At 33.9% G+C, this 25,583-nt stretch overlaps 4 protein-coding genes across 5 annotated transcripts; 2 read left to right on the forward strand and 2 right to left on the reverse strand.

The window, feature by feature from the left end:
- Positions 1-295: 295 nt before the first annotated feature.
- On the forward strand, positions 296-3,913 carry LOC106344627. Its single transcript, XM_013783969.1, has 5 exons — positions 296-496; positions 635-844; positions 1,094-1,622; positions 2,682-2,995; positions 3,056-3,913. The coding sequence occupies exons 1-5, from the start codon at positions 296-298 to the stop codon at positions 3,911-3,913; spliced, it is 2,112 nt and encodes a 703-aa protein (XP_013639423.1).
- Positions 3,914-8,510: 4,597 nt separating this feature from the next.
- LOC106294462 (glycerol-3-phosphate acyltransferase, chloroplastic) lies at positions 8,511-11,286 on the reverse strand. 2 transcript variants are annotated; one of them, XM_013730021.1, is made up of 13 exons: positions 11,179-11,278; positions 10,953-11,075; positions 10,584-10,681; positions 10,364-10,450; positions 10,165-10,262; positions 10,005-10,062; positions 9,818-9,919; positions 9,677-9,738; positions 9,455-9,565; positions 9,297-9,375; positions 9,092-9,211; positions 8,898-9,011; positions 8,526-8,799 (listed from the first exon to the last, which is right to left on the reverse strand). In XM_013730021.1, exons 2-13 carry the CDS (start codon positions 11,071-11,073, stop codon positions 8,665-8,667), a joined length of 1,185 nt encoding a protein of 394 aa, XP_013585475.1. In that variant the 5' UTR covers positions 11,074-11,075; positions 11,179-11,278; the 3' UTR covers positions 8,526-8,664. The 2 variants fall into 2 exon arrangements, with proteins under 2 accessions (XP_013585474.1, XP_013585475.1); XM_013730020.1 differs by having other exon boundaries at positions 8,511-8,799; positions 10,953-11,286.
- Positions 11,287-14,439: 3,153 nt separating this feature from the next.
- Positions 14,440-16,171, reverse strand: LOC106294464 (dolichyl-diphosphooligosaccharide--protein glycosyltransferase subunit DAD1-like). The gene is made up of 5 exons (XM_013730023.1): positions 15,931-16,171; positions 15,800-15,847; positions 15,247-15,334; positions 15,114-15,157; positions 14,440-14,663 (listed from the first exon to the last, which is right to left on the reverse strand). The coding sequence occupies exons 1-5, from the start codon at positions 16,012-16,014 to the stop codon at positions 14,580-14,582; spliced, it is 348 nt and encodes a 115-aa protein (XP_013585477.1). The 5' UTR covers positions 16,015-16,171; the 3' UTR covers positions 14,440-14,579.
- Positions 16,172-16,260: 89 nt separating this feature from the next.
- On the forward strand, positions 16,261-18,454 carry LOC106294463 (uncharacterized protein At1g32220, chloroplastic). Its single transcript, XM_013730022.1, has 7 exons — positions 16,261-16,522; positions 17,021-17,096; positions 17,188-17,276; positions 17,355-17,410; positions 17,494-17,640; positions 17,732-17,857; positions 17,986-18,454. Exons 1-7 carry the CDS (start codon positions 16,434-16,436, stop codon positions 18,273-18,275), a joined length of 873 nt encoding a protein of 290 aa, XP_013585476.1. The 5' UTR covers positions 16,261-16,433; the 3' UTR covers positions 18,276-18,454.
- The last annotated feature ends 7,129 nt before the right edge of the window (positions 18,455-25,583 follow it).

Consider the following 25,583-nt stretch of genomic DNA (forward strand, 5'->3'; position numbering starts at 1 on the left):
ATGATGAATACCATAATGAGGAGACCTTTTGGCAGCAGAAGAGCAGATTGCATTGGCTACGATCAGGTGATAGAAACACTAAGTTCTTCCACACAGTTACCAAGAACAGGAGGGCTTAAAACAAAATACTGAGCCTCTTTGATAGCGAAGGAAAGAAATGGTACACAGCAGAAGACTTGGGTCGTCTGGCTGAAGCTCACTTCAAAAGTCTGTACTCCTCCGAGGATATTAGAGTATCACTATCCAACTGGAGTGATATCACTCCAAGGTCACAAGCGATCAAAACGCCATGTTAATGCGGCCTATCTCCATAGAAGAGGTCCGAGAAGTGGTTTTTGATATCAATCCAAACAAATGCCCTAGACCCGATTGCATGAATGGCTTCTTCTTCCAGCAATTTTGGGAAACAATGAGCGCAAACATTATGAAGATGGTAGAGGAATTCTTCAGAACAGGGAAGCTAGAAGAAGACATCAATAAGACTAGCATTTGTTTGGTTCCAAAAAAGTTATATGAAAAGAGATTGGAAGAATTCAGACCGATCAGTTTATGTAATGTAGCTTATAAAATTATTTCAAAGTTGCTTAGCAAGCGTTTGAAATGTGTACTTCCTGGAGTTATCACTGAAACATAGGCTGCATTTGTAGAAGACCGACTGATCTCCGACAACATTCTTGTGGCACATGAGCTCCTCCACGCGCCTAACTCAAACAACAGATGCTCAAAGGAACATATAGCCATCAAGACAGACCTCTCAAAAGCCTTTGACAGAGTAGAGTGGTCTTTTCTTGAGAAGGCTATGAACACTTTGGGTTTCTCTACGGAATGGTGCAAGCTCATCATGGTATGTGTAACCTCGGTGCAATATTAAGTGCTCATCAATGGCAACCCTCACGGAGATATCAAACCAACAAGAGGCATTAGACAGGGGGACCCTCTCTCCCCCTATCTATTTGTCTTATGTACCGAGTTGCTGGTCCAAAAACTCATCCTCGCAGAGCAGAATGGAGAAATCACTTGACTGTCAGTAGCCAGAGGAGCGCCATCAATATCACATCTCCTATATGCCGATGATAGCATGTTCTATTGTAAGCAATCAGATGAAGAACTAGATCACATCCTCTCGATCCTCTATGAATACAACTTGGCCTCATGCCAGAGGATAAACTACCAAAAATCAAGCATCTATTTTGGTAAGAATATTCCTCCAAAAAGAAGAGAAGAAATCATGCTGAAGCTTGGAATATATCATATTGGAGGAGATGGAATCTACCTGGGTTTACCTGATTCCTATGGAGGTTCAAAGGTTTCTGTGTTGAGCTTCCTTAAGGAGATACTAGAGCAAAGGTTATTTGGCTGGCAAAATCGTTTTCTCTCACCGGGGAGTAAAGAAGTGCTCCTAAAAGCAGTTGTGCTCACCTTACCAACCTACACAATGAGCTTCTTCCTCCTGCCAAAGACGATCTGTAAGCAACTTATCTCCCTGATGTCAGACTTTTGGTGGAGGAACAATAAGGAGTCTCGTGGTATGCACTGGAAAGCTTGGGGTCATTTAACTCAGCCAAAAGATAGAGGAGGATTGGGATTTAAGGACCTTGAAGACTTCAACATGGCTTTACTTGGTAAACAATTATGGCGACTTATTTTCCACCCGGAATCCCTCCTCTGCAGAGTTTTTAAAAGTAAATACTTCCGGTCTTCAGATCCTCTAAATGCTACATTAGGATCCAGACCATCATATGTTTGGCGAAGTATGTTTGCTGCACAACATTTAATCAAACAAGGTGCACGTGTGGTAATCGGGAATGGCAGGAACACAAAGATCTGGGAAGAAAGATGGTTAGGAAGTATGTCGGCTTCTATGGCTACATCAATAAGGCCACTCCCACCCCATCTCAGGTCTTGATTAGTAGAGCATTAGCATTAGCAGTAGCAGTATGCTATAGAAGCAGTATGATGCAGGAGCTGTATTCTTTTGCTAAACTGTTTAATAGGATGATTGGTAGAGCAGTATGAGTATGTTATTTAAAGTTATTATAAAAATTAGTATATAATATATAATATATATTTATTTTTAATGAATATATTTCTAATATATATATATAAATATATTAACATATAAAATTAAAAAGATATAAAATTATTATTTTTATTTAATAATTTAAAAATTATGTTTATATCGAAAAATATTATATTAAAATAAATTTTATAATTAAAATATCTATTTTAATTTTTTTTTTCAAATTTAAAATAAATATATTTTAAATGTGAAATACTATTTTTTAAAAAAATATTTTTATTGGAAATTAATTTTAGAAATCAAAATTTTATTTTCTGGATATAAAAATAAGCTTATGATATTATTAAATAAAATAAATGAATTAATTATATATTTTCCTTAATTTTATAAATTGTAAATGCAAATACTCTTCTAAAAGCTTCATATGAGAGCATTGGCCAGAAAGCATTAGTCAGAAAGCATTGACCAGAAAGCATTGGCCAGAAAGCATTGGCCAGAAAGCATTTGGAGAGCATTAGTATTTAGTAAATGGTTCTCTAATTTTTTTTCTAACAATTGTTGATTGGATAATGTAGAGCATAATGCTAATCCTAATGCTCTATCAATCAATGCCTCAGAGAGAGAATGGTAAATGACATGAAGGTTTGTGATCTCATGACAGAACCAAGAAAAGAATGGGATGTGAAGCTCGTAAGGAATGTCTTCCCCATAGAGATACAAGAAAAAATCTTCGCCATCACCCCGCAAGGACAATTTGGAGATGATACCTACACATGGGACTTCTCCAAGACCGGCCACTACAAAGTGAAATCAGGATACTGGGTTCAGAGAAACATCATCAATACAAGCCAGCAGCAACAGTATGTGGACCAGCCGAGTCTTGATGGACTGTATCAACAAATTTGGAAGCTCAACGCAAATCCAAAGATCCATCATTTTCTATGGAAATGTGTCAACGATACCCTCCCAGCTGCGGCAAATATGAAGAGACCCCATATCTCTGAAGATGGAAGCTGCATAAGATGCTCAATGTAGGGCGAGTCAGTGAACCACATTCTATTCAAGTGCCCGTACACTAGGCTGGTTTGGGCAGTGTCACCAATTCGTGTTCCTCCAAATGGTGAATGGTCAGACTCTCTCTATGCAAATCTCTACCGAGTGATGAACCAGCAAGATCAACCAGAAAGCTCAAGAGCTGATCTGGTTCCATGGCTGCTATGGAGGATATGGAAAAACAGAAACGAGTTTCTTTTCAAAGGAATAGATTACTCAGCACCAAGTACGGTAGACAAAGCTCTGGAGGACATGGAGGAATGGATAGGAAAAAACAAGAAGGAACATCCAGAGGTTAAAAAAGCCACCCACAACAAGACCCGAGCCAGATGGAAAGCTCCTCCTACAAAATGGATCAAATGCAATACTGATGGTGCTTGGCACAAGGATCAACAAAGAAGTGGAGTAGGTTGGATCAGCAGAGATGAATATGGAAGAATGTTGTGGGCTGGAGTGAGAGGTTTTCAGAGGTTAGGATCACGTATAGAAGTTGTGGCCGAAGGTGTAAAATGGGAGATTCATTCGATGCGACGTCTAGGCTATAAGCAGGTGATATATGAGACAGATTCACTCTTTCTCACAAAGATGATCAACGGGCACACAGAGGTATGGCCAAAGCTCCAACCGATTATACAAGAGATACACCATACCCTCTCTGAAAACCCTCACTACAAGATTGTTTTTTACTCGAGGGATGGTAATATGGCAGCATATAGGATAGCGAAGGAGGCTTTTTCTCTACAAAATCATCTCCCTAAGTTGTATTCTATTGTGCCGGATTGGTTGAAACCTGTGTTTGAGACTGATAGGTCTGATGTAAATCAAAACTTTGTTGGATAATGAAAGTTGAAGTTGAACCAAAAAAAAGAAGAAGATAATACATACTTATGCATGATAGATACATATTATCATCTTATCATTTTATTGAGCTTAGTTTACATACATTCACGTTACACAAAAACTGAAGCACATATAAACATTCATAAAATAAAGTACATTATATACTATTTTAAAATAATAATTTGTAAAACTTAATTATATTCGTGTTTGGGTAAATTTAATTTGCCTCAGTTGTAGTTAGGCCTGGAACTTTTATCCGAGATCCGGATTCGATCCGAGATTCGATCCGGATCCGATCCGAAAATCCGGATATCCGGAGGGGCCGAATCCGGATCCGGATAATAAAATGTTGGATTCGTCAAAGCCGGATCCGGATATCTTAATTTTTTAGTCCGGATATCCGGATCCATAAGTTTTATTAATAATTATTTCAAAAATAGTAATATCTATATATAAAAACTAATTTTATTTAATATATTTTAATTTTTATAATAGTATATGTAAATTTTATGTAAATTTGTAATATTATACATAGAAATAATTAAAAACATTATATATTTATTATTTTTAAATTATTATATATATATTATTATTATTATTTTATCTATTTTAAGGATCCAAATCTGGATTCGGATATCCGCCGGATATTACATTTTTTAGAAGGATATCCGACATCCGGATATCCGAGAACCCCGGATCCGGATAAGGATAATAAAATTATGGATCCGCCGGATAAGGATCCGGATCCGGATACCTTAAAATTGCTAGGATATCCGATCCGTCCCAGACCTAGTTGTAGTACATAATTATTTGATACACGTACTAGTTTAGTTTTGGTTTTCGCGTCACAAATACATTTGGATGTGATAGACATTATAGACTATATATAAATTATATATATGGATATTTTCAAGTTTATTATAATAAAAAAATTGTCAAATATAAATAATTTGATATTTAAGTTATTAGTAAATATTTCAACACATGACTGTTTTCACATTTATTTCACGTAATAACATTTTTTATGTTGTGATAAAAAATTTCATCATAAATAAAAAGTTTGATGTTTAATAAATTACTAAATATATCGAATAATTGTGGGTGATTGGTTGAATTATAGCAACTGACTTTAGCTTTAGTTTATATCTACAATCATAAAATTCTCAATCATGATTTATGTAGTTTTTAAAGTTAAAATAAAAAAATAAAAAAAAAAGATTGTGGAAGGTCTTTTTCTAAAGAAAAAAATATTGTCGATGGAATCTCTTTCCTTTTTCATCCTTTTTCTCATTTAATTTATATATCTACATTAGTTAGAACTACGTCAAAAAATTTACAGACTAAATTTTACAGTAAAATTTATATAGTTATAATCCAACCAATCAGCCTTATAAAATAGTAACTTATGATGATCTTTAAACTGATAATACATTTACTTATAAAGATATAAAATATTATATTTAGATATGCGGACAAAACACATAGTATTTTATTATTATTATTATTTTTTGTAAACTGCTTTTTAGTTATTTTCCGGAGGTTTTGGTGAAGCTTTAGTACTTGGGGGTGATTGGAATGAGATGTAAATTTATGTTTTTGACTGTAGAATTTAATCTGTAGTTTTATTTATTGTAGATTATTTTTCTGTAACTTTGTAAAGCACTATTTTTTTCTTTGGAAATAAAGCTTTGTACAAATATATTTTGATTTTGTAGAGATTTTTTTGCTGTGAGTATTTAAAAAAAATAAATCTTGATTGGTTGACATATATAGTTCTAAACTAAATTTTGGCTGTGCAGAGCATTTACAGCAACTATCAATCATCCCCAAAATCCCCGTTGGTTTTATATCAGTAAATCATGACTTTATCAATTAATTAACTTTTTAAAGGATTTCTCAATTAAATTGGATGAAAGAAAGAAAAAATTATTACTTTCCTAAATGATAGATTGTTGTTGTTGTATCATGATTGGTTTCTAGGTTATATACTGATTAATGTTAATACATTATAAGTTTCAATATATATTAATTAATAATATTCAAAACATTGAACTATCGTAAGTTTATATCCATGGAAAATGTTAAGTAAAAAAATTATGATTTATAACTAAATATTATTCCCTCCGTTTTATTTTAATTATCGTTCTAGTTTTATGCCAAAACAAAAACACAATTACCTATACACCTAACCATTTTTCAATCAATAGAAAAATAAAGTGGAGAATCTAATTAATAAATTTTGTATTGAAATTCTAAAACGACATTTATTTTGAAACGAAAATTTTTCTCTACAACGGCAATTAAATCAAAACGGATGAATTAATTACTTTAAATTAATGTAAGAACTTTGGAAAACATTCAATTAGGCATTAAAAACAGAATTAAGTATATTCTGTGTGTGTTTCTACAATTCAGAAACTTATGTAAACTATCTACTTCATATAATCATATTAGTTAACATCTCACAATTAGCTTGAATACGAGCTCCGTCTTCAGTCTGTTTTATAAAGACTTATCTGCGTTGGAGTTTAAATCAAAGAAAAAAAACCATAAAGAAGAATAAGGTACGATAGCGAATCAAATAAATTGGCATATGTATGCAGAAAAACAAGGAAAAGAAGAGAAATAATTTTTGCACAAAAAAAAAAGAAGAGACAGATTTGATAGTTGTTATTATTCATTGATCACACGATTCTTTTGATTTCACATTTATATCATCTCCAAATTGAACTAATATCACATCAACTTGATAAAAGAAAAATTGGAATGATTATAATGATGCGAAAAAGTTGTAAACCAAAACGTTAAAGAATTATTAATATATTTTGGATCACTAATGAACAGTGAAAGAAAGTGGTAATTGTTGACTAAAACAGATTATTTGAGTGGTGTTGTCGCTTTCAATTATAATCCGTAATTACTGAAATGAACAGAATCCAAGTTTGAGTATTCGCTAGTGTGATATCGCCGGCCAGTGTAAATGGGAAAATAAAGGTTACGAAAGGAAGGGCAGGACAAGTGCGATTTTCTTGCAGGTACAGTTCTCCTGCAATATATTCACCATTCACGTTTTTTTATTGCAAAAGCAGTTTAACCGAGAGATCTGGATGCATTTCAATATTTTTGTCTTTTTGTGGAAAAAACGGGAGATCTGCATGCAGATCTCATCCGCTAACATTTGATGGTGTTGATCTGTTTTTTTTTCTTTTTGATAATAAATAATTTAATTACAAATACTTAACTTTAAAATATATTTATCTGATTTTATAAATAATGTACAATGATTAGCTCAAACTATATAGTTTACACTAATATTGTTTGTGTTGTTTTAAAATTATAACCGTTCAATCGCCGACAAAACACAATATTTTCAAAAGAAGAAGATATAAATCTTCCTAAATAAATATCAACAAGGGTAAGTAGTTAATATTTTTTTATGTTTTAAAATAGTTAATATATATGTAAATGATTGAAATTTTGTAAATCTATTGAGAGAAGAATATTTTAAATGTAATCTTAACCGAGAACGTGTATTTATTGAGTTGTACGATCAAATAATTTTTATGACTAATTACCATTTCAAATATCTTACACCCACTGGTAGAGAGTTTTCCGGTGGTAAATTTAACCAAAAGTTCAATATTAGTGTAACCTACCGGTTTTCTCAAGAAAATCTTGATCATCTAAAAAGAAAATTAAAGAAGTAAAGTATCTTATAAAACATTTACATGCATTTCGGCCGATCCTATAACATCTAAGATATTTATTTAGATATCTAGGTGTAATTTTTATTGTTTTAATATATGATTTATAGTTTTGTACTGATTTTGTCATTCATAAGTTATAATAAATTATTTGATCGGTTTGATCTGCTTCTTTCCTGCATAATCCGCTTGATCTGCACTTGTCCTGCTTGATCTGCATTTGTCCTGCTTGATCTGCACTTGATCAGCACTTGTCCTGTTTGAGCTGCTTGATCTGCCCCGCTTGAACTGCTTTTACCATTCAAAGCCGAGTAATATTTTCGGGTAACAGTTAACACACTGATATTGCTTTTATGAGCTTGAGTGTTTATTTCCGAAAATCAGAAAGTGAGAGAGGAGACACGTGATATAGAGACAGAAGCCTGAGACTTTTGTGACATTAAGATCCAAACAGACCGGACACATCCACTCTGTCAACTTGCCAAGTAACCAGATAGTACAACACACACTCTCCCTACGTGGTCTTAGAGCTAAGAAAGACCACAACAAAATTGTTTCTACGTGGTCTTAAAGTTAATAAAGATCACAACAAAATTGTTTCAATCGTAAACTGAGAATATAAATAAATTTATTTGATTTAGTGGTAGAATCATATATATATATTTAAAAACAAAAAATTAAAAATACAAGAAAACAAGTTTTAGTTTGTTTTGGTCACTGTAAAGCCCAGAAATCTAAAATGGAAAAAAAAAATCATATCGCATAAGCCTAGCAAGAGTATGCTCTTCTCTTCTAGCTATTCATATGTACACAAACCAAGTTTTGTTCCTACGTTAGAAAAGCAAAAGTGTACATGTTTCTTTGTTTCTGGGATGACAGGCTTTGGAATATAATTTTTGAAGATGGCGTGGGAGAATATGTTTCCATAGATTGTGCATTCCGCAGATACAGGAACGATCTTGTTCTTGTATGGGTTTTTTTCTTAAATTCAGTTACAAACTTTTTGAGACAAAAAAGGTTTATGGGTTAACCCTAAAAACTGAGAGACTAATTCCAGGGTTGTGACAAGGACACCGTGGAAGTCGATGCTTCTATTCCTCTTCCGTGATTGATTGCAGAGTTTAGAGTCTTGTATTGTTCATTGACCGAATTGTACATAGCTTGGCTGTATGCCTCTTTCGCCTGCCAAACAATAAGAAGAAAGTATAGATATTCATGAACTGAATGGTGAGATAGAGACAATGGACTTTGAGTTTGCTGATTTGAGTAATATACAAGACCTCGTTAGGGTTGTTGCAATCTGCCGTGACATCTGAGAAACTGATCTCAGGAGCTATTGATAGTCCGGTACCGTGAAACCCTACTATTCTTTTCTCTCCAATTTCTTTCTCAACCTGTAGATGCAAGCTGAGGTGATGAGAGGAAAGTAAAACACAGAAAACACAAAACGGATATATGAGAGCGCTAACAATACTTTGGGTGGAGGAGGCATGATGTCATAGCAAAGCAAAGACATTGGATAGATGTGTCCAGGAGCACCAGAATGTTCAACCAGTCTTCTCATGTTATCCACCGAAGAAGAATCAAAGGGTGCCTGAACATTTTTTTTATTAGATCAGTATCTTATGATATCCACCAGACACAGAGAAGATCTCTGCATTTACAGTAGGCAAACTTACAGGAAACCATTCTCCTGTAGAAGGATCCGGGCGGTCCCTTCCACCGCTTGGTGCAATCCATATAAGTTGAGAGCCAGACCTACAGTGTGGTTCATGCTACTTACATTTAGCAGAATAAAATCAACCTAATTCCTTTTATATTCCAAAGTCTAATAGACCTTAGCAGTGTAGCCATCTCCTTTAAGCTTCGGGTGTTTGCTTTTCTTTTCATATCAACAAGCTCAGGATCATCGTTCATGTGCTTTTTCGAGTAAACACATATGAGATTCCTGAAAGCAAAGCAGGAAAAAAAAAACCAGAAGTCGTCAATAAAAGGGTTACTTATATTACACTTGAGCCGATCATGAAGCAGACCATAGTCAAAAGAAAGGTTGAGATACCTTCCCATACTGAACGGCTTACATAGAGGATCAGTGATGACTCTATCACCAGCCACACATTTCTGCGGCAAAGAAAAGAAGAAGAAGGGATAAGTATAGAGGGAGTAGTGTAATAGCTCAGAAGAAGGTTGGAAGGCTTACGATGTTCTCTCCTATGTATGGACATTGTGCTTCAAGTAAGAGTGAAATGACAGCTGGATCAGCTTCACTTTGATGATTTGATATTAGCACAATATTGTGTCCCTGAAATCAACCAATTAAAACATTAAGGTCCTAGTTAGAAAGGAATTCAACTACTGATGGAGGCAACATGTTGTCTTCAATTAACCTGCCGAATCTTGTCTTCAAGCTCAGAGAAAAGAGAAACATTTCCAACGTAAGAATTTCTGCAATGAAAAATAAGTTAAGGAGGTGTTAGAAGAAGAAGAAGAACACTTGATGCATGGCAAGAACAAGAAGAATGATAGCTGAATAATGTCAGGGCTTACTTGAAATCAATGAGGGGACGGATGTATGTATGAACAAACTGGTAGTAGTCAAATGGTTCTCTGATAGCTTTATGATAAGGATTGAAAGTAAAAGGATGCTGAAAAAGAGAGAGAGAGAGAGAGAGAGAGAGAGAGAAGGATTATAGACACTGTTGTAGAGAAACCATTAGAAGCGAATAGATAGATGGAGAAGAAGTACCTCGACACCAAGAAGCATGCGATCAAAAGCAACAGACATGTTGGATATAACAGCGTGAGCTGCCCTGGAAGCTCCACTACTTAACACCTAAAAAGCATCAATAACAGTTATTGGAATTGAGCAGACACACAAGTAGTACAAAACAAAAGGATTTTTGGTTTAGGTTTAGAATATCTGTTTCACAAAAAAAAAAAAGGTTTAGAGAATATATCAAATTAACAGCATTTTTGTAGTTCCAGTATAACTCTTCCATCCCTGAAGCAACACTGAGAGGCAATCTTCCAGCTTCTATTTCCTTCCTTAAACCAGAGATAAGATCTGAAAATGCAAAATGAAGTTAATGAATGCATTGTTTACACATCCTACAATAACCATTGCACGAGACACTCTTTAGGTTGGAAAAGCTCTCTAGCGTGACTCAGTGTTTATACATGATCATAAGCAAAATGCAAGAAAGTAGGAGAAGAGAAGAACGAAGAGCTCAATTCAATAAGTCAAGTCTAAATACGATTTCGTCTATTTAATATGAGCACAAGCAATCAAGCAATCAACCATATTCCTCTCGGAGAAGTAGAAGAAGAAGACTAACCTTCTTCAGTTCGTGCATCCAAGAAGGTACGGGAATGGTTGAGCTCCGTCGGCGTCGTATTACTGAAAGAAGAAGTGGTAGCCGCGACGACAGATTCCTTATCCTGAACAAGCTCTGACATGGCTCTGACACTGAGGGATAATGCGGGCACAACGAAGAGGAAGCTTCTTGAAGCCGCTAAGAGCGAGCGAAAACCTAGGGGAGGAAGTTACGGTCGCAGCAACGGAAACGGAGGAGAGGGGGGGGGCATTAGTGTCATTAAATCGCGTGTGTTTGCGTTGGAGATGGATGACTTCTTCACCCTTTTTTCTTTTTTTAATTTATCCTATGAGGACTGGACTTTTCTTCCTTCCTTCCCCCGTTTATTTTCCACGGTTTTATACTCTCTTTTTTTTTTTTTTGGTTTCACCAAATTAAAAACAAATAATATAATAAATCTGTTATTCTTCCACTATTATTAGAAGTTGCGTCAGTAAAATTTTATTTGGCTTTGTGTGCGTTAATTTCTACTTACAGTGTATTTATCTGAACAACTCACATGATTAATGGTAATATTTGGTTTTATCCCCTAAAAACACAACTCACATGATTAAATTAAGTGTGTGTACATGTAACGATAATTATAAATTGCTTAAAATGTGGAAACAGGTAGGCCTGAGACTTATTATCCGAAATCCAGATTCGATCCGAGATCCGTTCCGGATCCGCTCCGAAAATAGGATATCCGGGGTGTCCGGATCCGAATCCGGATAGTAAAATCTTGGATCCGTCCAAACCGAATCCGAATCCAGATATCTTAATTTTTAGGTCCGGATCCGTATTTTTAAAACACCTTAAATTTTAAAATTTCATTAATATTAATATTTGATATATTAATATTTATACATGAATTAATCTTATAATATTATATTTTAGTTTTTACAATATTATAGACATATATAAATATATTTATAAATATTTAATTTATGTATTATATTAAAAAATTAGTATTTTTTTAAAAAAATTATCATTTTAAAAAAAAATTATTATTTTTAATTATTTTTACGGATCCGGATATCCGCGTGTAATAGAATATCGGGACGGATACCCGAAATTCGTATATCCGGAAACCACGAATCCGGATCCGGATATTAAATTCATGGATCCGGATCAAGACGACCGCTTATCCTCTTTAAATGTTTGCCCTTTGTTGCTTGAACTAGTAAGGGTCAAGACGACCTCTTATCCTCTTTAAATGTTTGCCCTTTGTTGCTTGAACTAGTCATATTTGGCGTACACATAGTGATAACGACATTTTAAATATAAACTATTTTACGTCAAAAACAAACCATCAAGTAAATTTTAAAACAATCACGTAAATACTCTAATTTAATGAATTCTCGCAACAAAGTGAATTAGATAAACTATATACGTCCTATTTTCCCTTAGTTTGCGTCAGTGGTTCAATTTGCTGGTTTTCTTCATGTAAATCAAGAAGAGAGTTAATTGACGAAGTCATATGTGTGTAGAGACGTAACGATAAATTAAAAACAAAGTAAAAAAATTATAGTCTAAACTGTAGTTAATTGTATGGTTCAAAGTCAAATTAAAACAATATGTACATTTTTCCATTTATTCATATTTTCAAACGAGTAGATAACAATATCGTCAGCAAAGCTTAGATACGCCGTCATCTGTAAGGAGTACTCTTACAGTGTTTGAGGACTTTGCAAGCAAGTCAGAACTGCAGATCAACATTGCCAAATCCACGGTATTTGCGGCGGGCAGAGGCAAGTTAGAGCTTGAAAAATGATGTTGCAGTATGTGGTATGTCTGTTTCAGCTCTGTCTATCAAGTATCTTGGGCTTCCTCTTACCACTAAGATAATGAACAAGAATGACTATGAGCCACTGATCTCCAAGATCAGGAACCGGCTTTTATCATGGACTAGCAAGGCCCTCTCTTATGCTGGTAGATTGCAGCTGATAAAATCGGTCATTACGAGTATTACCAATTTCTGGTGTGTAGCATTCTGTCTCCCTCAAGCTTGTATCGACGAGATAGAGAGTATGTGTTCAGCGTTCTTTTGGAGTGGATCTCCAAACAAGACTAGTAGTTCTAAGGTTGCTTGGTCGGAGGTGTGCTGTCCCTATGACGAAGGTGGTCTTGGAATTCGACGAATTCAGGAGGTCACTACAGTGTTCGTGTTGAAACTCATATGGCGCCTTTGCTCTAACTCCTCGTCGTTGTGGGGCTCTTGGGTGAAGCAATACCTGCTTCGAGATGAATCAATCTGGGGTGTGAAAGATACAGGGTTAGGCTCATGGATTTGGAGGAAATTATTGAGATTCCGTCCTCTTGCAAAGCAGTTCGTACGCATGAACATTGGAAATGGTCAGACAGTTGAGTTTTGGACAGACTTATGGTTTCCTAAAGGTCGCTTGATAAAGCTAACTGGCCCTATTGGGACACAGAAAATGGGGGTACGACGGTGTGCGAGAATCTGTGATGTTCTTATTGATGCTGTATGGCATATAAGGGTCTTTCGAGACCAACATATTGCGAGCCTAATGCAAGAAATCAAGGGCCTCCCATTGATCTTGTCAGAACATGTTCCCGATGGCCTCTTGTGGAAGTTTGGTCCGGATGCTTATAGTGACAGATTTATCTCATCTGAAACTTGGCATCAGATAAGGAGTCACAAGGAGAAGACACTATAGAGTAAGCTAATCTAGTTCTCTTAAGGAGTGTCTCGCTACGCTTTTATCACTTGGCTAGCTTTCCGCGATAGGCTCGCTACTGGCCATCGTACTAGTAAGTGGGGAGCTCCACAAGGTTGTCTCTATTGTGGGGATCCGGATGAGACACGAAACCATCTCTTTTTTGCGTGCCCTTACACATTCACTCTGTGGCTAAAGGTGGTAGGAACTCTGTTTGGGGCTGATCCCGAGCCGGACTGGAGCATCACCATCACGCGTCTGCAGATTGGAACCTATAACTGTCTTACGTTTATCCTGCTAAGGTTGCTCTTACAAGTCACCATCTATTTTTATCTGGAGGGAGCAAAATGACAGGAAACATAACAGTGTTGCAAAGACCGTGGACCATCTTGCTCACTTGATCGACAAGACCATGCGTAACCACATAATGTCCACTAAATAATACCTAAAGCCAAAGCTTTGAGGTTTGTTATGTCGATGGTTTGGAGCACATGGAGTCTGAAGTTATATTTTTTGTAAAATAGGTTTCATATTCTTTGCAGAGTTGTAAATATATTCTTTCAACGATAATCAATGAATTTAAAATTTCATCAAAAAAAAAAAACCAAGTAGATAAACTTCAATTATTTTTAGGCTCCCTCTTTTCTTATCAAAAGTGTCAGTGAATTTGTTGTTGTGTTCCCTGAACGGCACAGCGTCCACACCAACTTGAAGATTGTCATTATTGACACGTCTCAGACTATGACTGGTCCGGCTATAGGCGAACCAATTCGAGTCCAGGGTCCCCATTAGTGCACGAAACAGTGTTTATTAGAGAGGTTTGATTCTTTTGACAAAAGTATAAAATTATCTCAAAACTACAAGTTCTGATTCCAACTAAGAAACTCCATAACATGAAAGCAAACTCTGTAAGATAGGAGAGGAGAACCTATCCGAGGAAGTTGATGATGACCAGGTGGAGGACCAAGTTGCAGAGTACAAAATCTGCAAATGCTAGTTCTGGTGCCAAATCCTGTAAGAGTATTCCAAGTAAGAGCCAAGAGGTGGGTGACTCTGGATAATTATACGAAATGCATTGCATTGCAAGAGACCTAATGATGAATGTAATGACAATATTGATTGTGTTGGCTGTTGGGAAAAGAGACCAATTGATTCCCATCCCAAGTTCACAACCTCGATGTACAAGACCTAGAAGAACCAATGCATATTGACGAGAATCTAACTCTCCCGCAAACCCCAAACCTAAAATATTCTCCAAATGCCTAAACTGCTATCACAAACATAGCCACAATCCCGCCTAGGTTTGTTACAATTGTCTTGCACTAGACTAACGAGAACACCTTCTCAATATATAATCCGACTGTGTAACTAAGGTATATGTTTATTAAGAGTATATGTTTGAGTTTGGATTGTCATATATATAAATGAAATTATCATCTAAATTTTGTTCAGAAATAAATACCTTGAATTCCTTGTTTTCTTTGTTCACTTGAATACGGAGGCAAACTATAAACAAAACACAGAGAAAGATTGTTAGTTTCAAAAAAATCTCAAGGGACATGTATTCTTATGTTGCCCAAAATGCTAAAACTTACCAGCAAGAACTGCCGTCCCGACACAAGAGAGTACTCCAGACAGGAATGAGTTGAATGGAAATGATCCCACCAAAGCCATATAAGCCACCTGTAGAGAGAATGATTAAAATGCGGTAAGTAGAGAGAAGTGAAATTCAATCTTTCGGCAATTCCACTGCTAGTAAATGAATAAAATGCTACACATGCAGTAAGTAGAGAGAAGTCAAATTACTTATCCATGATATTTTCTCTGCTAATCAAGACACAAAGCGCAAGAGATGATTCATTCTCTCAGATAATTGGAATATACATCATACTTTACCCTTTCATTCGAGTTTAAGTGAAACAAGAGACTGATGCGTAACCCCCCATTTGCACAACAAACAATGCTTTGTTACTACATTGCAATTCTAATCATAAGCAGATTCTTAGATCTAAATCAATTACCTATCCTACAATATCTGATCATGGAAAAAAAAAACATGTCGGGACAATCTAAACTTGAAATAGTACAACAGATCCATCTAAAGAATCGCAGATCCAGAAGTTATAATTCGAATAGGCTAAAGAGTACCTGAATCAGAGCAGTGAAGACAGCGAAAACAACGTACATGTCGATGATCTGCCAAATAAAGGACAAAGAAGAACATTCAATATTCAAAAGGATTCGCAAAAAAAAAGAAAAAGAAAAACAATGGTGCGAACCTTCAGATTAGTTGGAGTAGCAGAATAAGCGGAGTGAAGAGAACGGAATAGATCCTGAGCATCCTTACTTGTCGATTTCACCATTCTTCTCAATGATCAAACCTACAACACACAAATCTATCTCTCTTTCTTCCTTCGACTACTACCGCCGCCTTCACGAGTCTTGAAGACTTATCACTCTTCTCTCCACGGCGTCGTTTTGTAAGTGGGCCGTTCTTACTCTTGTTTGGGCCTTGTTTAATATCCTCAACAAGCGTCTGTTTCATAAAACGGATTTATAAACCAAATAATTATAGAAAAATAAATTATTTTTTCTCGCTTCAATTCCGCCGCGTCAGTTGTTCTAACCACACTTTTCTCGCTTCTGCCGTCTTGTCTCTCTCTCTCTCTCTCTCTCTCTCTCTTCCACCGATTTTCAGACACTAGTTTCTGTCCGAAAGAGTTTCAGTTGCTAAATTCAGATATTCTTTTCCCCGTTATTATTTAAACTACAAAATCGAATAATGTCATCGTTTCTCAGTTTCCCGGCCATTTCACCTCTCCCATCTGCTTTCTCCGGCGCTTCATTTCGTCATCGCTCTTTGTCTCCCCGGTCATCCTCTCTCTCTCTCCCTCTTCCTCTCTTTATCAACTGTGTTTGTTCTTTGAGTGGTTCTATGAAAAAGACTGATTCTTTTGGACAACATATCAAAATCTGACCAAGCGCTTGTGGTCGAGTGGCGCGAGGCGAATTCGTTGGTCCTAAGGGCCGCGGGTTCGATCTTCCTCCTCAGATATGCCCAAGTGTTTGACCAGGCAATTGGGTATCTAATTCCCATAGTAACAAATGGGCTGCCTCGCGCCGAGGGTTAGTCCGCCGGGGATTGAGATCCCTCCAGTTTAATCAAAAAAAAAAAAAAAAAAAAAAAACATATCAAAATCTCAGCATTGGGGTTTGGTTAGTTAAGATCTTTTTTTTTTTGCAGTATTCTGTAATGTGATGAGAAACTGATCAAATTCCCCTCTAGATAGGTCTTATGTCTGTACTAATGAGAACTTGGCCCTCGTTATACTGTGAAATGAAGCTTTTTGTGTGTATCTGTGTTTACAGATTGTTCAAGTCTTCTGTTAAGTGCAGCTGTGCTGAAGCTACAATTGACATTGTGGCAGATGTCAGATCTGAAAGGGTACGGGAAAGCGAGCAAGACATTACGTGTGTGGTTAATAAGAATATATCATGTTTCAGTTAAGAAGGTGTTTTTTTTTCTCTTTAGTTAGGTTGTAGTTCTTGGAGGCAATGGTTTCGTTGGCTCAGCTATCTGCAAAGAAGCAATCTCCAGCGGAATCGAGGTTGTTAGTGTCAGCAGGTAAAACAAAAAAAGCACAGTGATGGCATAAAAAATCTTTACCTTTTTGACCTTATCAACCTCGATTGATTTCTTTAGGTCTGGTCGTCCTAGCTTGCAAGATTCATGGTTGGATCAGGTTACATGGGTTACTGGTAAGCACTTTTACTTCATTACATTGTACATAAACCAAGTTTGGTTTCTTAACGTGTCTGGTGTGTGTTTTCGTCTTTTGTAGGTGATGTTTTCTATTTGAATTGGGATGAAGTACTTCTCGGTGCCACTGCTGTAGTTTCGACCATTGGTGGTTTTGGAAATGAAGAACAGATGAAAAGAATCAATGGTGAAGCAAACGTTATCGCTGTGAATGCTGCTAAGGATTTCGGTTAATTATCTCTCTATTATAGCTTAAAACTTGAGTTAAGTATGTCTCCATGTTTTTTTTTTCATTTTAATATACTTTTTAATGTGTGTAGGGGTTCCTAAGTTTGTCTTGATCACTGTTCACGACTACAATCTTCCACCATTTGTTCTATCCAGCGGTTACTTCACCGGAAAACGTTGCGCAGAGGCAGAACTCCTCTCCAAATATCCCAACTCCGGTAAAAAGATAGATCCAGCTCACCTTCTTGTTTTCGGTTTAGTTTCATCTTTTGATAAAACACTACTCTTATCAGAAACTTAACCATATCTTTTAATGATCTTTATTTCTTTGTTGTTTCTCTTGTAGGAGTTGTGCTGAGACCAGGTTTCATATATGGGAAACGAAAAGTGAACGGATTTGAGGTCCCGCTTGACCTGGTCGGGGAGCCACTAGACAAGATCTACGATGCTGCAGAGAGGTTCATTAGACCGTTGAGGTCTCTCCCTGCGTCTGATCTCATCTTGGCTCCACCGGTTAAAGTCGATGATCTAGCACTTGCTGTGATTAACGCCATTAAAGATGACGACATCTTTGGCATTTTCACTATTGAACAAATCAAAGAAGCTGCTGCAAAAATGAGAGCCTTGAGCTACTAAATAGCTTCTTCTGTTCCTCTCCCTTTGCATAATTTGTAACAGTATATATATTTGCTTGTTCCGCGACGAGCAATCGTAAAATTTCGGGACCGGAGATTTCTCTATTACCTAGGCGTTGTCCGCGTAAATGATATCATAAGAAAATTCATAAGTTAATTTATGTGTTTTATTTTATTGTATGTGTTTATCTCACATTGGGTAATTTTACAATATTCTGATCGTGACATACTAGCAACAGTAAATTCACTGTAAAACTGCATTTACTAACTAATGAGAGCATCTCCAAAAGACACTCTATAACTTCAAATATGAAATTCAAATTTAAAGTTTTGAAGAGTAAAACTCTATATTTGAAGTTTCACTACTCAAAACTTCAAATTTGAAGTTTCATATTTTTATTTGCATTTTGGTCCCTACAATTACACATCACATTTATTATTCATAAATATTTTCTTCTTTATTGTTTTAATCCTTATAAAAATTATATCTCGTAAATATTTTAAGTTTTGTTTACAAAATTTAAGTTTACACATAAAATTAAATAAAACTTTAAAATAAGATTTAAAATATTTAAAACTAGATTTAGATAACAAAAGTATACAAAAGAGCCTTAAAAATTAAATGAAGACATAATTATTACACAGATTTAAATATAACAACAACACTAATAGTCATGTAAGTTTGATCCGAAACCTTCAAAATTTCCAAATATTATCTAATTTGTTTTGTGTAACTGAAGATGGTTGTTGTTGTTGTTGATGATGTATTTTCGTACAATTATTTCTTGTTCATATTGAATATATTCACGAGTATTAATATCATCTATAAAAGTTCGTCTTTTAGTAATATTTTATGTTTCTCTTTTACTTTATTGTTTTGATCTAATGTATTTACAAGTACTAATATCACCTGATTTCAACAATTTTTATCTCTAATCTACAAATTAAAAATGAGGAAAGCCATTTTTACTTCGAAATACACTAGTAGATCATATATGCATTACGAAAATCACTTTATGGAATAATATGGTATTTTTTTGAAGTTTAATATTAATTAAGTTATTCTGTTTAAAATTTTATATTTTAATATAATATTTTATTAATTAATATTTTTGTAATATGTTTATATATGTGCTAGTTATTTATAAAAGTTTTATGAATTCAAATTGATTATGACAAATATAAGGATCATATTATAAAATACAAATAGTTTTAAAGTTGAGTTTGAAGTTTTGTTTTTGGAGAATAACATCTTTGAACTTCAAATATAGAGTTTGAGAAACTTCAAAATAGAGTTCCTTTTTGGAGATGATCTAATAGAGTAATAGGTAATTTATTGAATGTGTTCAAAGTTGTTTATTGTGTGTTGAGCTAAATATATTTTTTGAATGTTTAAAGCTGTTTATAAATATAATATCTTGTAGGCTGACTTTAGGGATATTTGTAGAACAAGACTTAGGTTCACCCCCTAGGGTGAACCTTTAAATTCACCTCTCTTTCTATGACCAATCAAATTGCCACGTAGATAATTAATTAAAAAATATTAAACTTATTTAAAAATAACTAAAAAAACAGAATAATGCCAATTTTAATGCCGATGACGCCGTTACTTAAACCGTAAACCCTAAATTTTAAATTCTAAACCCTAAACCTTAAATCCTAAACCCAAACCCTAAAACCTAAACTCTATACCCAAATCCTATACCCTAAACCCAAATTATATACCCTAAACTCAAATTGTATACCCTAAACCCAAACAATAAACCCTAAACCATAAACCCTAAACCCAAACCATAAACCCAAATCTTAGATCCTAAACCCAAACCTTATAGCATCTAGGTTTAGGGTTTGGGTTTGGGTTTAGGGTTTACGGTTTGGGTTTTAAGTCTAAGATTTAGGTTTAGGGTATACGGTTTGGGTTTAGGGTCTAGGATTTGGTTTAGGGTATAAGGTTCGGATTTAAGGTTTACTGTTTGGGTTTAGGGTCTAGGATTTGGGTTTAGAATATACAGTTTGGTTTTAGGGTTTAGGATTTGGGTTTACGGTATAGAATTTGGGTTTTAGAATTACGGTTTAGGATTAAAAAATTAAGATTTCGGGTTTACGGTTTAGATGGCGGTGTCAGCGTTGTTAAAATTAGCATTATTCTTTTAGTTATTTTAAAATAAATTTAATATTTTTTAATTAATTATCTACGTGGCAATTTGATTGGTCATAGAAAGAGATGAATTTAAAAGTTCACCCTATGGGGTGAACCTAAGTTTTGTTCATATTTGTACCAAATGAATTTTAAGAGTTTCGATTTAAAGCGTGTGAAAATTAGATCAAATACGTTAGCATTGACTTGGTTGAATTTGGAGGAGATAAAGATTGATGATGGTTTCCGGCTACAACCATATTCATCCGCTATGGACCTTTGTTTGGATTTTCCTTGGATTTAGGGTGCACTGGAAGCGCATACTCCTTCTGTTTCTCAAAAGAATATCATTTTAACTTTTTTTTTTACTTTCTTTTAATAAATAACATCATTTTATATTTGACCCAAAAAAAAACATCATTTTATATTTACAATACAAAATTTATACAAACTAAAGGTTGTGGGCATTGTGGCAGCTAAGGCCCTGTGCGTTTTGAGATCATCACAACTAAAAATTAGTCATGATTTTCTTCTTTACTGGTTGCCGGAGTTTAAAACAAAAGACACATCAACAAAATAATGGTTAATGGACACTAACATAATTTACCTTTCTCAGAGAATAATCATTCTCAATACCCCTCACTTATTCCCAATACCCTTCTCTTTATGTCTTCCAAATATATCCTTTCTTTTCTCTATTCTTTAATTTTTTTCTTTTATCCTTTTCGCTTTGGTTTTCCTGCGTCAGTTTTTTTTTGGTGGGTCCCTTTTCTATTTTTATTTATTTCTATTATATTTACATTAATATGTCTTTTTGTTTGGAAAGCAACCTATCCTTGTCGTGGATCTCATTTCCTTTTATTTTTATTTTTTATTTAATTTTATTAAACCTATCCATGAATTATATTTTTTCATATTTTAACAAAAATATTCTAAAAATACGTGAATTAATTATAAACTGATATTTTACTTACTAATTAATTTAAATAATTAAGTTTAATAAACTGTTTTATGGATTGATTTTTCCTTTTCCCCAAAATTCAATTTATTATTATAATTAATGAATTTTAAAATCTTTAGATTTTGTCACCAAAAAAAATCTTTAGATTTAAAATATATTGTTTTTATTCTTTTATTATTTTTATGTTGATAATTAGATTAACAATTTTGTATAATCTAATATATAAGCCAATTGATGTATTATTTATGTCACTTTAAAAAATTGAAAATATATTAACTTTTGATGTTTCCATTGTACTATTAAATATATTCATTATATCAATTAACACTTAAATCTATATTATTATTTGAGAAGTGAATTTTCTTATTTGTCATCTTTTCCTTGATTAGTTAATATGCTTACTTGTCATCTTTTCCATGATTTTAGGATAAGTCATTAGTTTAATTAATATTATTATTTAAATTTTTATTTTGATATCTATAAATTTATCATGATATTAAGATAATTAATAAACATTAACCCAATCTAATGATCTATATATTATTATTTTTAAAAAATATAATATATAATTATCATGATATTTAAGATATTTAATTAATAAATAGATATTAACAATTGATATTAAAAATACTACCGATAATATCATCATCACTTTTATTTTATATCTAGTTTATGATTTTATATATAAGTATACTAATATATCTGAATTGATCAGTTAATATACTGAACCATATCTATATACTTCGGAATAAGTATGGGAAAGTGGTTTGAATGTAGAAATTGATCACATACTCTCGGTTGGTTGAGCGTATTTGCAAAACGATTAACAAACATTGAAGAATTAGAACACTATAAGTATTTCCTCATATTTTTAAACGAAAAAAGGAAAACTGCAACAAACAAGGTTTCCATCTGTTTGAGAATTTTGTGGAAGAGGAAAAATAGGCAGATGCAGAGCTAGAGGAAGAGACGAGGTATGGGAGAGTGGTTTGAATGTGGAAATGGTTCAGGTTATGCTAGTAGTTTTGACATGTTTTGTTGTTACTACAAGAACACTGCCTAATAGAAAGAGAGGAACACCACAAATCGTTGTAGCTATCTTGGCTCAAGATTATCCTGTAGTTTTGACAAACCAGTCCCCAATGATCGATTTGGTTACATGCAGGATTGGTGTGGATGTATCATACGTAACGGTATTGAGAGAAATAAGACTAGCAGCTAATGAAGTGCGGGGAAGTCCATGATAGAGTTTTTCTTTATTATGTATTCATTGTATGTAATCGGACTACTAGAATTATTGAGTTTATTGTGTGTAATCGGACTACTAGGATTATTGGGTTTATTGTGTGTAATCGGACTACTAGGATTATTGGGTTTATTGTGTGTAATTAAGACTACTATGATTACTGGGTTTATTATGTGTAATTCGGACTACTAAGATTACTTGGTTTTATTATGTGTAACTTGAAACCCCTATATATTGCAAGTAGTACGTATATTTAACATATACAATCCATATATTATCTATAGTAGACTATGTATATAGTAAATAAGACTATTAAAACTATTTAAATGATTATTTTCTATAGTCTTAGGAATATTTATCATTTTTCCAAAATGACTCTTTAACTTTCATGGTTTTATGTGAATCATAAGGCTATAGTAAGAAGAATCTATAAAAAATATTTATTTCTCGTAAACTGTTTATGTAATACTCTTCCTTAATGACATTCATTGTATATAATCATTGGTTTTACTATCAAATATTTTATCTAGACATGGTTTTACTAATAAAACTTAAAATTTGCTAAAGTATTACTATGTGTAAGGTAGTTTTATTACTACCTTGAAGATTACCAAGAATTACTAAATGTAATTAAAATATTAAATTTATGTATATAATGACTGCACGTTTTACATGAGTACTTTTTATATTATTATTTTAACATTTTTATGCATACATTTTTTACATGAGTACTTTTTAAATTGTTATTTTAATATATGCTATGCATATACGTTTTATATGAGTACTTTTTATATTATTAGTTTAATATAAGCAAAGCAAAACAAATTTTGTGAAACATAAAACTTTTTTAAAATCTAAAATAAGAAGATATATGTTTTTAACACTTTTTAATTATTTATAAATGATGGAAGGTGTAATGTGATATATATTACCTTACTTAATATTTACTGACAAACATAAGATTTAATATGAGCATCTTTCACATGAAACATGCTCGAACAATGGGGATTAATCAAAGATAAAAGGAGAATGTGTCACATCTAAAGAAGATAATGAAAACTACACTAATCAAAATTGAGTGTATAATTAAATATTAACATATTTTTTTGTCAACAAATATTGACATATATTTAAATGAAAAAATAAAATAAAAATAAATAAAATATATATTTAAATCTTTTTCTATATTTAATATGATCTGATTACAAAACTGTATGTGTTCATTTAGTAGTTACAGTTCGACAACTCGCCTCCCTGTTATTAAAGATCATAGAAGATCCAATACCAATACTCTCACAGCGCTCAAAGAACTGCTTAGGACCTTCCCCTCTTGTCGAAGACTTTTTTTTCTTGGAAAATGGTGCAAGTTATTGTTGGAACTCGTTTTTGACAAAGTGGTGTAGACCATTTTTCCGATGGGTTTTTCGACGGAGACGTCTTTCAGAAGGACCGGAATTTGGGCACGATGTAATCGTCACCGTGAACACTATGAGTTAGTGTGTTTGTTGGTCAAAATCGAAGTTGTGTTGAATGAAAAATGGAGGTCCAAAGTGAATGATGTACAATTCTTGCAAAGCTTTTAGTTTGGCTAATATAGAATTTTAGCAAATGAGTCACTTTGGATATTTGGATTTGAATTTAGATTTAATATGTTAATTAGATATTATATCAAGTAACTTGTTTTAAATCTTATTCATAAAATATTTTTATGTTTCTTAAATATAAAAATATAAACCTAGTAAAGTATATTGGTGTATTTGATTTGGTCAAATATGCATTATGACTTTGATATCTAACGTACAATGAGTCATGGGAATTAAATTCCTATACTACAATTGAAAGCATTGGTACGTTAGTGGTCTCCATGATTTCACAAGGTGTTACACTTTCTCCATTTAAATAGGAGCACTTGTGTAGCAAAGAACATAGAGAAAACGTACAATCCTCCATATTTCTTTTATCTCTCTCTTTAATTTTCTTTTGAGTCTGAAAGTATACACAAAACTAGTTTCGCTGAGCTTCTGATAGAGTGACGCAAATCAGGAGATTTTTTGCAGTTGTATCTTCGGACTCGTTATGTTATCGAACCGTCGCACTACGAGACGTATTTTGAATTAAAGAAAGAGATAATATCTCGCCTCTGCAGTTGAATCATCTTTTTCTTAATCTTTGGTGTAATCTTATCAAATTTATTATTTACAATATTCAGTTATCCGTAGTTTATATAATACGGTCCTATCAGTTATCTTGATCGGCTTCTCTGTCGTCCAGAACACACGGCCTCTCCTTTCTCTGTTCTCCTTATCAGCATGCTTCCGCTGCTCTCTTTGCATCTTGAGCATCGTTTTATCATCGCAAAGGTCATTATGATCAGCATTTTAATCACTGCATGAAGCAACAATCCTTCTCGTCGGCGTTCCTGGTGACAGACATACAAACCTGCCCCATGTCACCAAGTAAGAGATCTCCCTCAACTTCTCGTTCCACAGCAACGTCTGCAATGTTATTAAAAGCGGCTTAGAGATCTAAAAGAATGAAGGGCAGAAGAATCCTTCATAGAGAAACTAATAGTTTAACTTACTAAGCAGAGAGGCTGAGATGTCAAGACCTATCCATTGGTGCCCATTCTCTGAGATTGTTTCCCCGCTCAGGCCAAATCCACAACCTGAACCACAATTATAGATTATTGGTCACTCTCTGCGTTTGCAACAAAGCCAAAGAGTTAAGATATCACAATGTCGAAAGAGATACTAAAAAATAAATTAATTGATGAATTGATTGGTCTAAAAGAAAAAATCTTGGGATAGGGCTACATCCATTCAACATCTAGAAAACGAATAATCAAATAAAGATACAAACTTTCAACAAATACATGTGTATTCAACATTCATCATCATCAGTAGATTAAAAAGATAAACTTTACCAATGTCAAGTAGGAAGCGAGGAACATCATCTTCGGGCAAAG

The sequence above is a fragment of the Brassica oleracea genome, chromosome C5, assembly GCF_000695525.1.
Source record: "Brassica oleracea var. oleracea cultivar TO1000 chromosome C5, BOL, whole genome shotgun sequence".
NCBI classification, from domain to species: Eukaryota; Viridiplantae; Streptophyta; class Magnoliopsida; order Brassicales; family Brassicaceae; genus Brassica; species Brassica oleracea.

Excerpts from the sequence above, each read along its gene's own strand:
- LOC106344627 (XM_013783969.1), top strand. The coding sequence starts at position 296 with ATGCGGCCTATCTCCATAGAAGAGGTCCGAGAAGTGGTTTTTGATATC. Across the intron at positions 845-1,093 it reads AATGGTGCAAGCTCATCATG|CAATCAGATGAAGAACTAGA; the intron begins GTATGTGTAACC and ends TTCTATTGTAAG. Across the intron at positions 1,623-2,681 it reads CTTCAACATGGCTTTACTTG|AACCAAGAAAAGAATGGGAT; the intron begins GTAAACAATTAT and ends ATCTCATGACAG.
- LOC106294462 (XM_013730020.1), bottom strand. The coding sequence starts at position 11,073 with ATGTCAGAGCTTGTTCAGGATAAGGAATCTGTCGTCGCGGCTACCACT. Across the intron at positions 10,451-10,583 it reads ACTGGAACTACAAAAATGCT|GTGTTAAGTAGTGGAGCTTC; the intron begins GTTAATTTGATA and ends GATGCTTTTTAG. Across the intron at positions 9,739-9,817 it reads CATACATAGGAGAGAACATC|AAATGTGTGGCTGGTGATAG; the intron begins GTAAGCCTTCCA and ends TCTTTGCCGCAG.
- LOC106294464 (XM_013730023.1), bottom strand. The coding sequence starts at position 16,014 with ATGGTGAAATCGACAAGTAAGGATGCTCAGGATCTATTCCGTTCTCTT. Across the intron at positions 15,335-15,799 it reads TCTTCACTGCTCTGATTCAG|GTGGCTTATATGGCTTTGGT; the intron begins GTACTCTTTAGC and ends TTCTCTCTACAG. Across the intron at positions 15,158-15,246 it reads CGGGACGGCAGTTCTTGCTG|TTTGCCTCCGTATTCAAGTG; the intron begins GTAAGTTTTAGC and ends TTTTGTTTATAG.
- LOC106294463 (XM_013730022.1), top strand. The coding sequence starts at position 16,434 with ATGTCATCGTTTCTCAGTTTCCCGGCCATTTCACCTCTCCCATCTGCT. Across the intron at positions 17,411-17,493 it reads TCAGGTTACATGGGTTACTG|GTGATGTTTTCTATTTGAAT; the intron begins GTAAGCACTTTT and ends CGTCTTTTGTAG. Across the intron at positions 17,641-17,731 it reads GAATGCTGCTAAGGATTTCG|GGGTTCCTAAGTTTGTCTTG; the intron begins GTTAATTATCTC and ends TAATGTGTGTAG.